This window comes from Aythya marila (genome assembly GCF_965140915.1).
Source record: "Aythya marila genome assembly, chromosome: 24".
Taxonomy (NCBI): Eukaryota; Metazoa; Chordata; class Aves; order Anseriformes; family Anatidae; genus Aythya; species Aythya marila.
In genome coordinates, this window is record NC_139065.1 from 4,342,999 (window position 1) to 4,357,629 (window position 14,631).

General features: G+C 59.9%; 1 protein-coding gene across 1 annotated transcript; it reads right to left on the reverse strand.

The window, feature by feature from the left end:
* Positions 1-2,740: 2,740 nt before the first annotated feature.
* On the reverse strand, positions 2,741-12,994 carry NUAK2 (NUAK family kinase 2). The gene is made up of 7 exons (XM_082778404.1): positions 12,781-12,994; positions 8,132-8,252; positions 6,921-7,072; positions 6,148-6,213; positions 4,969-5,088; positions 4,693-4,825; positions 2,741-4,592 (listed from the first exon to the last, which is right to left on the reverse strand). The coding sequence occupies exons 1-7, from the start codon at positions 12,982-12,984 to the stop codon at positions 3,457-3,459; spliced, it is 1,932 nt and encodes a 643-aa protein (XP_082634530.1). The 5' UTR covers positions 12,985-12,994; the 3' UTR covers positions 2,741-3,456.
* Between the last annotated feature and the right edge of the window lie 1,637 nt (positions 12,995-14,631).

Sequence of the window (14,631 nt, forward strand, 5' to 3'; positions counted from 1 at the left end):
CGATGTCTGGTTTGCAGGTCCCACGAGCAGTTTCCCCGGCCCATCAGCTGATGGCGGGGGTGAGGGGCGAGCCAGCGGCAGGCACGATGCCGGGGGAGAACCCCACAAATTATGGGTGTGAAAGGGAAGGGGACAGCCAGGCAGCCCCCCTGCTGCATGCTGAGCTCCAGCAGTGCCAGCAGAGCCAAGCACCCTGCCCTGGACCCCCTGCACCCCCTCCTCCTTCAGCACAGCCTGGGGACAGCGGGGCACACTGCTTGGGGACATCCCCCCGGCACCTCCGCTCCTGGGCCCCAGCAGGGTCTGGGGTCACATTTTTAGGTCTCGGGATGGGATGAGTTGAATAAAGGCCACAGAGCTGCACCATTCCTTGCGCTCCTGGGGAGTGGGATCAAAGTTTTCTCCCTTTCTTGCTTTCTCCCTTTTTTTGCTTTCTCCCTTTTTTTTTCCGGCCGCTCCAGGCTGCAGCCGAGTGCCCTTGAAAACAGGAGGGCTTTCATGTGGGGATTTCTTCTCTTCTGATCTTCAAAGAAATCCAGCAATCAAACAGGTAATATCGGAGGCACCTTTTTATAAAAAGCACCACTTTGAAAGCATCGTATGCAAAAGAAACGTCTCAACTTTGTTGTGTTAATTGTTCTGGCACTCATCGCTGCTCCACGACTCAGAAATATCTGGCTCCAGGCCCGCGATGCGTCAGACAGGCAGGATCACCAGAGCAGGAAACCTGAGGGGGGGAGGAAAAAAAAAAAACAAAACAAAAAAAAAACAGACAACAAAATAGGAGATTTTGGTGAGAAAGAGCGGTGGCGAGGCTTTGTCAGAAGAGTTTGGGCGATGACAGCAGGAAGCTGATAGGAAAACCCACGGGGTTTTCTGCCAGCCCTGCCCGAGGGGCGACGTGCTTCAGCTGCGGGCTGTCCTGGGGGGAGCCCAACACCCGGCAGGGCACGCGGCTCCCCTCCCACGCCGTGTCCCCCCAGGGTTGATCCGAGCCCCAAATTTGGGCTCTGTGCATCCGGGCTCCCAGCACAAGCCCGGGCAGGATGGGGCTGGGGCTGACTCACGCCGGCAGCGCCGCCCCTGGGCACGGCACGGCCGGGAGATGCGGGGGCCACTTGCTGCCCCCCAACACCCTTTTCTCCCCTTTCTTAGCCCCCCCGGACCCTGTGGATGCTCGTGGATGTTGCACGGGTTCGTGGCTCCCACAGCAGCCCCAGAGGAGCTGGGGGGTGCTGCTGGGGGCTGGGGCAGGGCGCAGTGCATCCAGCCGTGGGGGACCCCAAGCCCAGCACCCGATGGAAAATCCAAGCAGCCGATCTCAGAAAGGTCTGCGGCACCCATTCCTGAGCAGGAGGTGCACCAAGTGTCCTGGTAAGAAGCCAGGACCCCTAAAAATGACAGCAGGAAGGGGGCCAGGCTGCACCCCACCGCCGTGGTGCTCGCTGTGGGCTGGCTTCAGCCACGTAACCCCCCCGACAGGGGCAGGGAAAGCTGACACTAATTGTGTAAATCTGCAGGGCCAGCACTGTGAGAAAGGTGCTGAGCCCCTCACCCATGTGCGGCTGGGGAGGGGGCTTTGCCAGGCAGCTCCCAGGAGCCTGGGAGGCAGGAGGGGGGAGCTGAGGGGTTCAAATAAGTTGTGGCTGCTTGGGATGAAAGCCCTGAACAGCACGGCTCAGGTCCCTGTGGTGCACACCCAAGGATGCCAGAGCTGAGCCCAGCTCTGAAAGCACCACACCAACCTCTCCTCGCAGCCCTGCAACGGGACGGCAGCACCCAGGGATGCTCCAGAAACCAAACCCACAAACGGCTGCTCAAATCCTGCCTCGGGGCGCTCCTGGCATCGCGAGGGGCTCTGCCTCGCACCCATGGGTGCTGTGGGCCCTTGGCAGGCAGGGAGCGATAGGACTTTGCCCTGGCTGGCCCCACACTGGTTTAAGCTCTCTGCTGGTCCTTAATGGGCCTGGAAGCACGCAGGGAATGCACAGCGGGGGGCAGAGCGCAGCGTGCCCCCCATGGCCTCAGCGGGGGCCTGGCACGCAGCCCCCCCCCCAGCCCTCCTCCGTGGCAGGGACCTGAAATATCTCCTATTTACTGGGGTGGAAAGGGGAATTGTTACAGTGCTTTGGTGAGCAATAAAAGCACTTCATGCTGCAGGAGAAGGGGACAAAGGAAGCTGGGGGAGAAAGGGGCAGTGAGGAGACCCCCCCCAAAGGAGCTCGAGATGCTGTGCCCTGTTACAGATGGCACCTGCAGGCACAGCGAGATGGGATTCAGCTCTCCAGGGCCAGATCCTGCTGCTGAAGCTGCTCCACAGCATCATGAAAGCAGGAGGGAGCTGGGCTCTCCCCCTCGGCAGGGGCTCAGCACCCCACAGCGCCAGGGGAGAAAAGCCGAGGGTCACCTTTGAGCACCCCCCAGCCACAAGGCAGGGGAAGAACAATCAAGACAACAGCCAGCATCCACCTTTTGCTTTTAATTTAATGGTTTAGGTTGTAGGAAGGGGAAGGGAATCGGCCAGCAAACACGGCAGAGGCTGCAGAGCTTTGACTCGCAGCACAGGAGCACAGCCCAAACACCTCTGCCCCCCCCAAAAAAAAATAAATTGGGTGGCTGTTTCTGAGCCAGACAAATCCAGTGCTGTTGAAGTTAAACATTAACCTCAGACAAGAGGCAATAAATAAAGCAGTGCCTTACAAGAGGCACCTCTTTTTTTTTTTTTTTTTTTTCCCCCCCCTCTCCTTTCAACATTAAAAATTGGCATCAGAGCACATTTTCAGGCTGTGGTTTCGGCCTCAGCCAGACCCAGGTTTCCTGCAGAGCCAGGGTTTTCCCCTTCTGTGTGCAGGATGAGGCCCAGGCCCACAGCATCAAAGAACATGCATTATTCCAGTTGGGTTTCTCAGGGCAGGAGAGGGAAGGGCTGGGGCTGGACCCTGTTACCAGCAATCCCAAAAAAAGCCTGGACGGCACCTCTCAGCCTCCTGCCAGCACCCTGCTACATCTCTAGCTTGGTTGAGGTATATCACCTGCCCTATCCGTTATCTTGTGCAGCCAAAACACACAAAAAAAAAAAAAAAAACAGTGCAAAGAAAAAAAAAATCCCACCCCCCCAGCTCCTTCCCTCCCATGAGATGAACCTGCCTGGGCAGCAGGGAGGAACCCGATCACCCAAAGTGCTGCTGAGCTGGCACCTGGAGCACCCCCAGGCCCCAGGGGGGCTGTTGGAGCAGCTCAGGGCTCTGGTCCCGTTATATCCCCTCCCCTGGAGATGCACCCAGGCCATCCCCCTCCCCACACTGCAGCCCCTCCAGCGTCCCGCAGCCACCACGGCTCCCTCCCTGCGCATCCCAGCGCCTCCAAAATAAATACATGGGGCACGGGGCAGCAGCAGCAGCCACCCGGGGCTCAGGGGAGCCTGACGGGGACACATGGGGTGGCCACGGGGTGTCCTCAGCTCAGCTTGATGCCGATGGCCACGGCGTGCCGATAAGCCTCGGTGACATTGTCACAGCTCTCCAGGGAGAAGCGGCTCTCCCCCAGGGCGCTGGGGCAGTGCGTCATGGTCCAGCGGCGCAGCCGGCGCCCTTCATCCACCTCCTCCTCCTCCAGCCGCAGGAGGCTGTCGGCGGAGACGCAGCCCCGCATGCCCACGCTGCTGGGGGAGACACGGGTGGGAAGGTCGAGCTGGTCAAAGGACTCGGTGGAGAGGATGCTGTCCTCACTCACCGCGCTGGCCGGGCGGGCGCGGGGGGCTAGGGGGGCTCTGGGCAGGGACACCTCGCTGAAACACCCAAAGCCCTGCCCCAGGGGGGCGCCTGGCTCGGTGCTGCTGGGGGAGTACTTGCTGCTGTGCTTGAGGATGCCTTTTCGGCCGGAGGGGAGGCTCGGGGGGGGCTGATCTGAAGAGGGGCTGTCGGCAAACACACTGCCATCAAGGTCCAAGCTCCCTGCGTCCAGAACATCCCCGGACTCGCAGCACTCCAGGGATGAGTAATAGCCCGACTCCCTCTTTGGGGGCTTTTTTAGGATTCCCTTCTTGGGCACAACCGCAGGGACGACGACGCTGCCCTCGCTGCCAGCCAGCGCCTCCGGGGACAGGATGTGGATCAGAGCCACGGCAGCCCCTTCTCCATCCTCGCTCTTCATCACCTCTCCTGTAGGAGCTGCCGGCGGAGGGCCGGGCACCTTCTGTTCGCAGGAGTTCCTCTTCTTCAGGATGCCCTTGGGCCGCTTGAGGATGGACTTGGAGGGGTTCTCGGGGGCCTGGGCCGCCTCCTGCAGCACGTGGGAGACGTCGTTCTCCTTCTTGGACTTCTTGAGCGAGCGCTGCCGCTCCAGGGCCACGCCGGGGATGTGCTGCTTGAAGAAGCAGCGCACCTTGGAGCTGTTCTCGAAGAGGGGCCGGGAGGAGCGCCGCAGCCACTCCGCCACCGTGGCCAGGGGGGACTCGCTCTCCCGCAGCATCTCCTGCTCCCCGAGGGGCACTCGGTAGCCCCAGTTGACCCACCAGTGCGTGGCGATGTCCTCGATGGTGGCGCGGCGCTCAGGGTTCACCATCAGCATCCACCGGATCAGCCCGCAGGCATCTGGGGGGGGGGGAGAAAAAGGCAGGTCAGGCACCAGCCGAGCACAGAGCTGGGACGGGGTGGGGGGAAAAACCACACAGGGGGGCAGGGGGCTGCCTACCTGACAGCTTGGTGGGCTCCCGGTAGTCCCCGCTCGTGATCTGCTTGACCAGAGTCTTGTAGTCGTGGCCGTCGAACGGCATCGTGCCGTGCACCAGGATGTAGAGGAGAACGCCGAGGGACCAGCTGTCCACCTGCCACAGGGAGAGGTGACCCTGGAGGGGGGCAGCAGGACGAGGCCACCCCCCACCACCCAGCCAGAGGCTCACAGCAGCTCCTGGGGCGCAGGACAGGGCTCACACACCCACCCCAAACCCCCCTGTGGGGCACAACATACCTCCGGGCCCTTGTAGGGCCGCCCGTTGATGATTTCGGGAGATGCGTAGAGAGGGCTGCCGCAGTAGGTCTGCAGGAACTTGTCCTGCTGGTAAACGTTGGACAGGCCAAAATCTGCGATCTGGAGAGGGAGGATGAGGCCGTTAGCATGCAGCAAGGTTCAGGTGGCTGTGCTGCTCCCCCTGCCATCAGGGAGCTCTCCAGCTCTGGGCTTGGCAGAAACCAGTCCCCCTCCCTTGTCACCCTGGGTCTTGCCCTCACTTTGGGCACCCTCCTGATGTCCCTGGGGAGGGCAGCATCCCAAGCTTTCCCCCCTGCCCTGTTCCTCCTCCAAGCAAGCTCACCGCAGCCTCCTGCTCCCAGCTCTGCCCCTCCAGCCCCATCACCCCCACACCACGGGCAGGGGCAGCTGTGCTCAGAGGGAGCATCGCAGGGCTCTGCTCCAGCTCCATCACGGCCACGAGAGGCTGCTTCTCTCCTCCTCTGCCCCAAAAGCTGGCACGCAGCCATTCATTGTGCCCATTACAGGCCACTTCTCAGCGAGCAGAAGGTACAGTCCCTGCTCACGGGGTTACCACTGGAGATAACACCCAGCCCTTTCATCTCCAGCCACGCCGACCCTGGGGAGGCAGGCACAAAAGGAGCAGCACCACCAGGATCAGCAGGGCCCGACTGCCCCACTCCGTGCTTACTGGGAGCGGGACTTGCACTGGGAGCCGTCGCACCCAGCCTGCCTGGGTTGGAGCTCGGCGCTCAGACTTTGCCCTCTTATCAGCTGCCAAACAAACCCTGGTGGCTTTAGCAGCTGGAGCTCGGGCTCTGCCTCTGCAACCTCTGCCCTGGCAGCCAAAAGGGGGATTTGGGAGCCCTCCTGGTCCCCATCTCTTGGGCTGGCTGCCTCGAACCATGGCAAGCAGCAGCACAGGCGATCACGGCAGCCTGTGGGCCAGCAGAGCTTCCCCAGGGAGGTGGGGACCAGGTGCCCCAGGGCATACAGGGTGTCACAGCCACCCCCAGCCCTGCTGCCCTGCTCCCCCTGGCCCCAGAGACACCTGCAAGGGATGGGGCAGGAGCAGCACAGGAAACCAAGTTGCTCCTCAGCCCCCAAATTGGGCAGCATCCCTCCCAGCCCTCAGCTGGGCAAAACCCCAAAGCACGGCCAGGCCCCGCAGCCCCTCACCTTGATGTTCCCGTTGGCATCCAGGAGGATGTTCTCCAGCTTCAGGTCTCTGTGCACGATCCCATTCTGCAAGGGAAGGCAGAGCCGGGCTCAGCTCACGGTGTTGGAGGAAGGGAAGGGATGGGGAGGTCACTGCCGTTCACCCACGGGCTCAGCAGTGACTGCTCGGGCGTTCACCCAAGTCACGGCGGTGAGATATCAGGAAATAACCCCAGGTTTGTAGTCAAGGATGAGCTGGAAGCCACGTCCCGACCCGGGTGCTACCAGCAGGGCTTTTCCCACATGCCAGCACCCCGCACCAGGCTCCTGCACCCACTGGGTCCCACTCCCCAGGGCGAGCCCAGCTCTGGGCTCTGCTGGGACCTGCCCAAGCAGCACCCCGAGGTGCTCCGGGCTCAGGAGGCACCCCGCAGCCTCCCATTGCTGCCGATGTGGTGACCCAGGGCTGGGCCCGCAGCCCTCGCACACAGCCCTGGGCGGGCCAGGGTTTGGTGCCACCAGCGGGGTTAGTCAGCCCGACGGCGCAGCAGCCGCTCGGCGAGGCTGAGCCTTCCCAAAACGCTGCTGAGGCACTTCCCAAGGGCCTCCACACCCTGCAGATAAGGGGCAGGGTTCACCCCACTTCCCAAGAAAGGCGGGCGAGCTGCTCCCATCTCCCAGCCCCGTGCAGAGCATCCCTGCCACAGCTCCAGCACCTCTGACGCAGCGGTGCTGAGCCCAGGGGAGCTGCCCTGCCCCGAAAATCCCCCGCAGGAACACGGCCCCCCACGCACCTTGTGGCAGTAGTAGACGGCCGACACGACCTGGCGGAAGAAGTGGCGTGCCTCCTGCTCCGACAGCCGCTGCCGCTCGCTGATGTAGTCGTAGAGGTCCCCCTTGCTGGCGTACTCCATCACGATGACGATCTTGCTGCTGTTCTCAAACACTGCGCACAGGCGGGGAGGGGAAGCACAGGGCATCAGGGGGGGATGCGTGGAGCCGAGGGACTTTAGCTGGTCCCAGAAGCCCCGAGTGACCCCAACACGTTGCTTGTCCCCCTCGCTCTGGTTTGCAGACCAGGTGTTGGGTTTGTGCTGCTCTGGGGTCGGATGGGGATGGCCAGAGCTACCCAAGGGGCCTCCTGCAGCTCATGCAGGGACAGGCTCTGATCCTCCAGGGGAAGGCTGGGACACCCCATTCTTCCCTAAACAGAAGCTTCCCTCCTTACTTAGAGGGAAGGGGTCAAAGGCACAGCCGGGTGGGCTTGCCATGCCCCACAGGGCACATTTTCCCCTTGTTTGGGGGCAGCTACCTCACTGCTCCTGAATTCCTGCACCCAGAGTGACTCAGCCCTTGCAAACAGCACGCGAGCTGCCCGGCAGCGTGCTGTTGTTGGGAGGACAACAGGGCTCTGGATACCTCACGTACACCACCCAGGTGGCAGCAGCCCAGCACCGGCCGCACGCACGCACCGGGCACACCGCGATAAACCCTGCGCACGCTGGGCTCGCTGCCAAAGCGCTCAGGTTTGAGCAAAGCCTGACCCAGTCGGAGGCTCGCTCCAAATCTGATCGTGTCTGGAGCTCGAGGAGCTGCCTTTCGGCTGCTCTGGCATTGTTCTGATGGCCTGGGAGCAGAGCCCAGCCCCTGCCACAGAGCAGAGCCCAGCGAGCGGCATGGGGAGCGATACGGGCACCGTGGTTTGGTTTTTGCTGGGCCCCAGGGGAAGGAAAGGGAAGGGCTCCAGCACTGAGGTTAGCTCCTGCCCCGGGCTGAGAGCAGAGCCACGGGGATTTCCACCGCAGGGATTGCCACCGCTACGGTGCCAGGCTCTTAGAGACCACACAAACTCCCAGGGTGTGCGGGAGGGCACGGGGCAGGTTCTGGAGCTGGTAATTCCCCAAAGAGCAACGGGGCAGGAGCAGGGGAGGCACAGCCCCTGCCAGGGCTGCAGGGGAGGTCAGGGAAGCGGCTGGAAAGGAAAGGGGGTGGCAGGGGGGCTCACCTTCATGGACAGCAATGATGTGGGGGTGGTTGAGGGACGACATGATCTCGATCTCTCTCCGAATATGGACAAGGTCCTGCTCATCCTTGATTTTGTCTTTCCGGATGGACTTGATGGCCACCTGCAGACAAACACACACACACAGCGGTCACCCAGATGCCAGGGGAGGACACTACAGCTTCCCACAGCCCTCTACAGAGGGGGAGCCCCCTCTTTTGGGAAGGGGCTCTCTAACAAGGGATGAGCAGCCCAGCTCCCCACACAGCCGTGCGCTATCCAAGGGCATCACCTCTCCACGGGAGCAGCTTAGCAGCCAGCTTCAGCTGTGAGGGTTTTATAGCTTCCAAGCCCTGGTGCTGAGCACACAGGGGCTGCTCATCCCCCACAAGAGCAGCTCCAAGCCCCCTGGGCAGGCAGCACTGCTAATTTCTCCTCTGTTTGAGTGGCTTACGGGAACCAGGTCCTAGGCTGCAGACGCTGCTGGACTGTGGCCAGAGGAATGTGACCGGCACACATGACCGGGGAGATAACGACAGCTCCTTAGGGTCACGGAAATGGAAAAAACAGGTTTTGTTTTCATCACGAATGTTTGTTTCGAGGAGGTGATTACGTAGAAGGAAGGGAAAGTTTGGTGTTAAGGAGCAGATCCCGCCCAGAAAGCGCTGCAGCCGGCCGGGGACCCCTTTCGCTTGGGTTTCCCAGTTATCCTCGACAAGGAAACCGAAAGGGGAGGGGAAAGGAGAGAAAGTGCTGGAGAATAGATGCCTTCTAATCCTTTTTCAAAAGGGCTGGGGAGAGACAATGTGGTCCCAGGGCTGAATTTACAACTGAATCCAGCAGAACCTCTTTTCTTGTACCAGACAAGAATGCGGAACAGCGTTAATCCTGAAGGGACCCACGCCGGGTCTCCCAGCAACGCGCAGAGGGGCCGCAGACACCCAGCGGCCCCAGCCCACGCTCACAGCTGCGAGACGTGCACGTGGCCTCGTCCCCCTCTGCTTTAGGGGAGCCCCAAACCCTGCTGTGAGACCCCCAGTGCACCAAGGAGCAGGGGTCGGGAAGCCCTGCTCCTTCCCAGCACCCCCAGCAAGCAGTACTGGGAGAGCTGCACAACCTCCATGCATCGAGCAGACTTTTTCCACCCTGACTTGCTGCTGTCACATTTCCACCTCTTTTGCCACCACGAAGCGCCCACCTGACGCTGCCCAGGCAATATTTTCCAATACAGCTGCTCTGAGCAGAGCCCATCTCACACTCAGCGAGCCCCCAGGTGCTAAAGCAGCGAGATCTCAGCTGCCACAGCTGCGTCTTGGAGCTCACACCAGCTTTAAGGGCTCAGACAGGCATGCAGGACATGGGCTGGTCGAGTCCCTTTTGGCCCTGGAGAACATCTCTGGGGCTTGAGGCCAGAGCAGGTTTGTCCCCTGCAGCAGCCGAGGCTGGAGGCAAGCACACAAGCAGAATGGACTCTGACCAGGAGAGGTTCAATAGCCCTGCACAAAGCAATACCGAGGGCACTTAATAGCTTCTTGAAACCCAGGTATTCTTCCCCATGACCTTTGTGCTATGCTAGCGGGTTAAAGTTTAACGATTTTTGCTCCAGCCCCTGATTACCTGACCCCCAGCAGAACGCAGGGAGCCAGCCTGCTGCCCTCTCCGTTGGCCCACTCGATCCAGCTCCCCCTAAAAACCTCCACACCCAGCCCTGCAAAAATAGCCCGAGCATTTTGGGGTGCGTGCAGCACGTTGCTGACTGAAATGCTAACTCTGAGCCAGGCCTTAGAGCAAGACTCACTGCCTGGCGAAAGGCAAAGAGGCTGCAAGCAAGGGAAGCCCGAGGAGATGCCCCTGGCTGTACTCAGAGCAGTGACCGCCGAGGCTGCAGCACCAGCAGGATGAGTGCTGCTCAGCCCTGCAGCCATAACGGGGATAACACAGCAAGGAAAAGCCACCGTTAGGGTCCGCATCTCGTGCGACAGAGACTGAACCGACCCTTTAGGGTGGGATGATTTATCCACCTGTCAATCCCTGCTGGGGAGGTTAATCCCTTGGTTTTCTTGTCCTTCCCCAGGGGTACTGGGCAGCAGCTTTGCCCCAAGATTTCCCCTTACCTAACAGGGCTGACAGAAGAGGATTCCCTCTAAGAAAGGGGAAGGCACCCTTGAGATTAGGACCAGGAGCTTCAGGGACAGGCAGCGATGCAGCCTACACCCTCCCTCCACTACCGATGCTATATGATAAAAATTCCCTGCAGCAAACAGCCCCCAGAACTCCCGCTGCAGGAGCCTGGAAAACAAAAAGTACTTTCCAAGTCAAAAAGGCTTCTAATTAAAAGAGGTTTTTTTTGGGGGGGGGGGGGGCAGAACAGGTATTCTCAGCAGCTGCTGGAAGATGCATTAAGCTACAACCCCAGGCAGCCCTTCAGAAGTTGTTCCAGATTGCAAGTGCAGCGTTTCACGCGCCATGAAATATGGATTACAACCCGCTACGGAAGGGACCGGGGCTCGCCCCTTACAGCAGATCAAAGGAGGCTTCGCCGCCTCGGAATATTCCAGGTGCTGCCTTCCACTCGACACCACGCAAGCCCCCAGATCCGTTTCTGACACCGCCAGCCCGTCCCACAGGAGGTCCCGGTTTCTATTTGATTTCTATTTGACTTGGCTGCGGGCCAGGGCTGGGGAAGGAACGGCAGGCAGGGAGGGAAAAAAAAAAAAAAAAAAAAAAGGCCAGATGCTGCCATGCAAACAGGTGCAGGAGCCAGTTTGCACCACGCATTACTGAGTCTTCAAACCAAAACCAAGAGGTAGGGGAAGGAAGAAAAAAAAAAAAAACAAAAAAAAACACAAACAATTCTTCCCCACCTGCTCAACATTTCTGGGGTACAGAAGTTTTTTCTAAGGAGTGGGGAGGGCGCTCAGAAGGATCCATCAAAAGGCACAAGCACCATTTCACCTAAAGGATTTCTAGCCAGAAAACAAGACTTTGAGACAAAGAATGATCACAGAACCCCCACAAAAAAAGTCTGGCTGATGAAGCCTGGCCCCTGCAGCCCACCAGCTGGTTAGACACACTTTGCTCTGAGCTAAGACCAGGCAGGTTAAAATTCAGAAGGAAAAGAGGGAAAAAAGACAGCTAGGCAGTATAACGAGATGGTTTAGCATCCAGTGCATCTGACAGAGGCAGCTCCTGATCAGCCAGAGCCCTGCGTGGAGCAGCTCCAGCCTTACAGCCCCAGCCGGTACCGTGGGACTCGCGAGGGGTGGCAGGAGGCAGCAGTACCTGCTCTCACACCTCGCCGTTTAGGAAGTGAAAGCCACTTAGAGAAGGAGCAAATAATGACCCGGCTTGGGATAAGCTTGAAGATTAAACAGGTCCGGAAACGCTGAGTGGTGCAAGAAAGAATTTGTGGGAAGAGGAGAGATTTGTGGTTAAGCCTCCTGTTCCTACACGGCCAGCTTGCTGCAGTACTAGTTAGTCGAGCCCTTGACTATCTCTGGAATTTATTGAAGAGGCATTGGTCTGTGTATTTAATTTGCATCATAACAGACTTATGGTACCAGACAAACAAGTCCCTGTCCTAAGGGGCTTCCGCAGCTAGGTGAGCTCCGGCAGTTCAAAGATTCCCCGCAGAAGCTTTGTTAGTTAGGGGCAGAAAGGGAAAGCCAAGACTTCTCACCCATCCCAAAGGAAGGGATCCTCCCAGGCCAGTGGGTGGGAGCCGCATTTCAAGGCCCTGATTATGCAGCAGAACAGCAGCGCCTTCAGAACCAGATAGGCTAATGGGAACTGCAAGCCTGATTTAATTAAGAGCTGTTGCGTTACACAAAAACCTCTCCGATTTACAGTTGTTTTCCTCGACGTGCCTCGGTGGCACGCCAGCAATCCGAACCCGCACCCCTTTTGTGCTCAGGACACCTTGGGGGGGCTCTCACTGCCCACCCGTGGTGCTGGGATGGTTGGGTTGGGGGCTGAGTGCTTTTTCCAGGTCTCATCCTGCGGCGCAGGGTGCTCAGGGCTGAAATGAGGCAGGGAAAGCACCGCCAGCTTTGCCCTTTGAACACCTGCAGCCTGCCCAAGGCCAGGGCTGCCAGAGCCAGCAGCACCCCATTTTCACAGGGCAGTGCCCCCCAACTCCCTCCAGCCCCCAGCCCCCTGCTTTGGGGCACCAAAGGGAAGATTTGGGGAAGGGGGCTCCAAGGGGGGATTCTGCCAGCCCCGCTTCCACGCAGACCCTTGGGGCTCTGCTCACACACGGCTGCAGAGTCAACACATCCCATCGCCACCCCAAAACCAGGGCAAGAGGAAGGGGAAAGCCCTTGAGACTGGAGAGCAGTGTTTGCTCTCCACCACCGGCTGCCCGCAGCCCCTCTCAGCGCCCCGGTCAAGTGGGCGAGGGGCTGCAGGAGGAAGAGGAGGAGGAGGAAGAAAATGGGGGGGGGGGAAACGAGGTCCCTGGGGGCTGCCCCCCAGCACCCTTGGGTGGCTCCTGTCCCCTCTCCAAGCCATGGGGGGCTGCACCACCGCTGCCCCCCGGTTATCTGCAGGGGAAAACCGGGGCTGGATGAGGGAAGGATGCTTGGGGGGGGGGGGGGACTGCTCGGGATGGGGGGCATGCAGGGGATAGGGGGGGGGGCAGGAGCAGCTCTTACCAGCCTGCCGGAGCGCTCCCGAGCCTTCTTCACCTTGCCGTAGGTGCCTTTCCCCAGCGTCTCCAGGAACTCGTAGCGGTGCTTGAGGTTGTGCTTGTGGTGGTGCCGCTTCACCGCTTGTTTCTTAAGAGGGGGGGGCGGTGGCGGCGACCTGCCGAGCCCCCCCGGCTGCGGGGCACCCCCCGACCCCGCCACCCGCTCCATTCCCGGCTCCTGTCCCGGCTCAGCCCGGCTCGGCTCAGCCCGGCCCCGCTGCTAAATGCGGGGCGGCCCCGCCGGCCGCGCCCCCCCCCGCACCCATTGGCCGCCCTCCCGCCCGCCCCGCCCGGCCCCCGGTGCAGAAAGGGGGCGGGAGGAGAAATTTGGGGGGGAGCGGGGATGGGGTCGGGTAGGGATGGGGTAAAAGGGGAGATCCCGGAGCCGGGGGGCGCAGCTGTAAGGTGTAGGGGGGGGGATTTGGGGAGGGGGAGCAGAGGCAGCCCCCTCAGGGAGGGTTGTGGAAGGGGGGGGGGAAATGAGGGAGGGATGCGAAGGGGGTGCTGCAGAGCCGGGGGGGGAAATAGGGGGGCTGGGGGCTGGGGATGGAGGTTTTGGGGAGGGTGCTGCGGGGAGATGCTCGCACCCAAAGGAGGGCCAAGGGGGCGCAGGGAGGATGCGGGGCAAAGCTGGGGGGGGCTTACACCGGGGGGGTGCGGGGACACGGGGATGGATGGACGGACAGACAGACAGACAGACACAGGCAGGTGGATAGGGTTTGCTGCAAGGAGCCCCAGTGCACCCAGCACTCTCTCCGAAAATAAAAATAAAAGTAAAAATAAAAAAAGTAAAAATAAAAATAAAAGTAAAAAGTAAAAACAAAAATAAAAGTAAAAATAAATAATAAAAATAAAATTAAAAATAATAAAAATTAAAATAAAAAAAAATAAAAATAATTAAAAAACAATTAAAATAAAAATAAGAAAAATAAGAAAAATAAGTAAATGGGGGACATGGCTGCCTCCTGCCCCAGTGCTCCCACGCAAAAAAAACATTTCACGGACGTTTCTGGTTAACCCTGCAGCACCTCCCCGTGTGGTCTTCTCGCCCCTGTGGTAAATCTTTGTTCGGAGATATTAAAAGAATGCAGTGATTTCCCAAAGCAGCCAAAACAAAAGCTCTTTGCCCAGCTCTGGCATGTGCGAGGACACAGCGGATCGATCAAAGCGGCAGATAACCGCGGCATTACTCATCCCCGTGCTCCGACCTGGATTTTCCCACCGCTTCCAGCGGTCTGGGGCAGACGGGGTGAGGCAGGGCAGGGGCTGGAGCGTGCAGCGAGGGGATGAGCTCAGCCAGCCCCCTGCTGCAGGCTCTGGGCCCCTGAGCACAGAGATAGCGGCCGTGCCTCGGCTACAGCAGGGTGAGACCCTGGCAGAGGTCCCGTGCACGGCTGGAGCCCAGGTCGTGGGACAAAGCCGTGCACCGGGCTCCTGCTCATCCCCGCCAGGGATCAGCCTCACCGCTCAACGGGCTCCAGGTTAGATACCATGGAGGCAGAGTGGGGACACGGAGGTTTCTTGTATCTTGTGGCTGCGTGGCTCTGTTGTGCACAAGATTTTGGGGATGGCCAAGTTTTTGCAGTGTCCTGCATCCTCTCCACCATGAACCTGCCCCACACAGCAACCCGTGGGCAAAGCCGGCTGCCTGCTTTACCATCAGTTATCCCCCACGGCACGGGGGGCTGGGGGATGTCCTGAGATACCGCAGCAGGGCTGCACTGCTGAATTATTCACTGTGCCCGTAACAGGAGCTGCTTTTCAATCTGAAGGTAGCGAGCAGGGCCCATAGGGGAGATAAACAAGGCGGAGAAGA

Excerpts from the sequence above, each read along its gene's own strand:
- NUAK2 (XM_082778404.1), bottom strand. The coding sequence starts at position 12,984 with ATGGAGCGGGTGGCGGGGTCGGGGGGTGCCCCGCAGCCGGGGGGGCTC. Across the intron at positions 6,214-6,920 it reads CCGTCTACTACTGCCACAAG|AATGGGATCGTGCACAGAGA; the intron begins GTGCGTGGGGGG and ends CTTCCCTTGCAG. Across the intron at positions 5,089-6,147 it reads ATGCCAACGGGAACATCAAG|ATCGCAGATTTTGGCCTGTC; the intron begins GTGAGGGGCTGC and ends CTCCCTCTCCAG.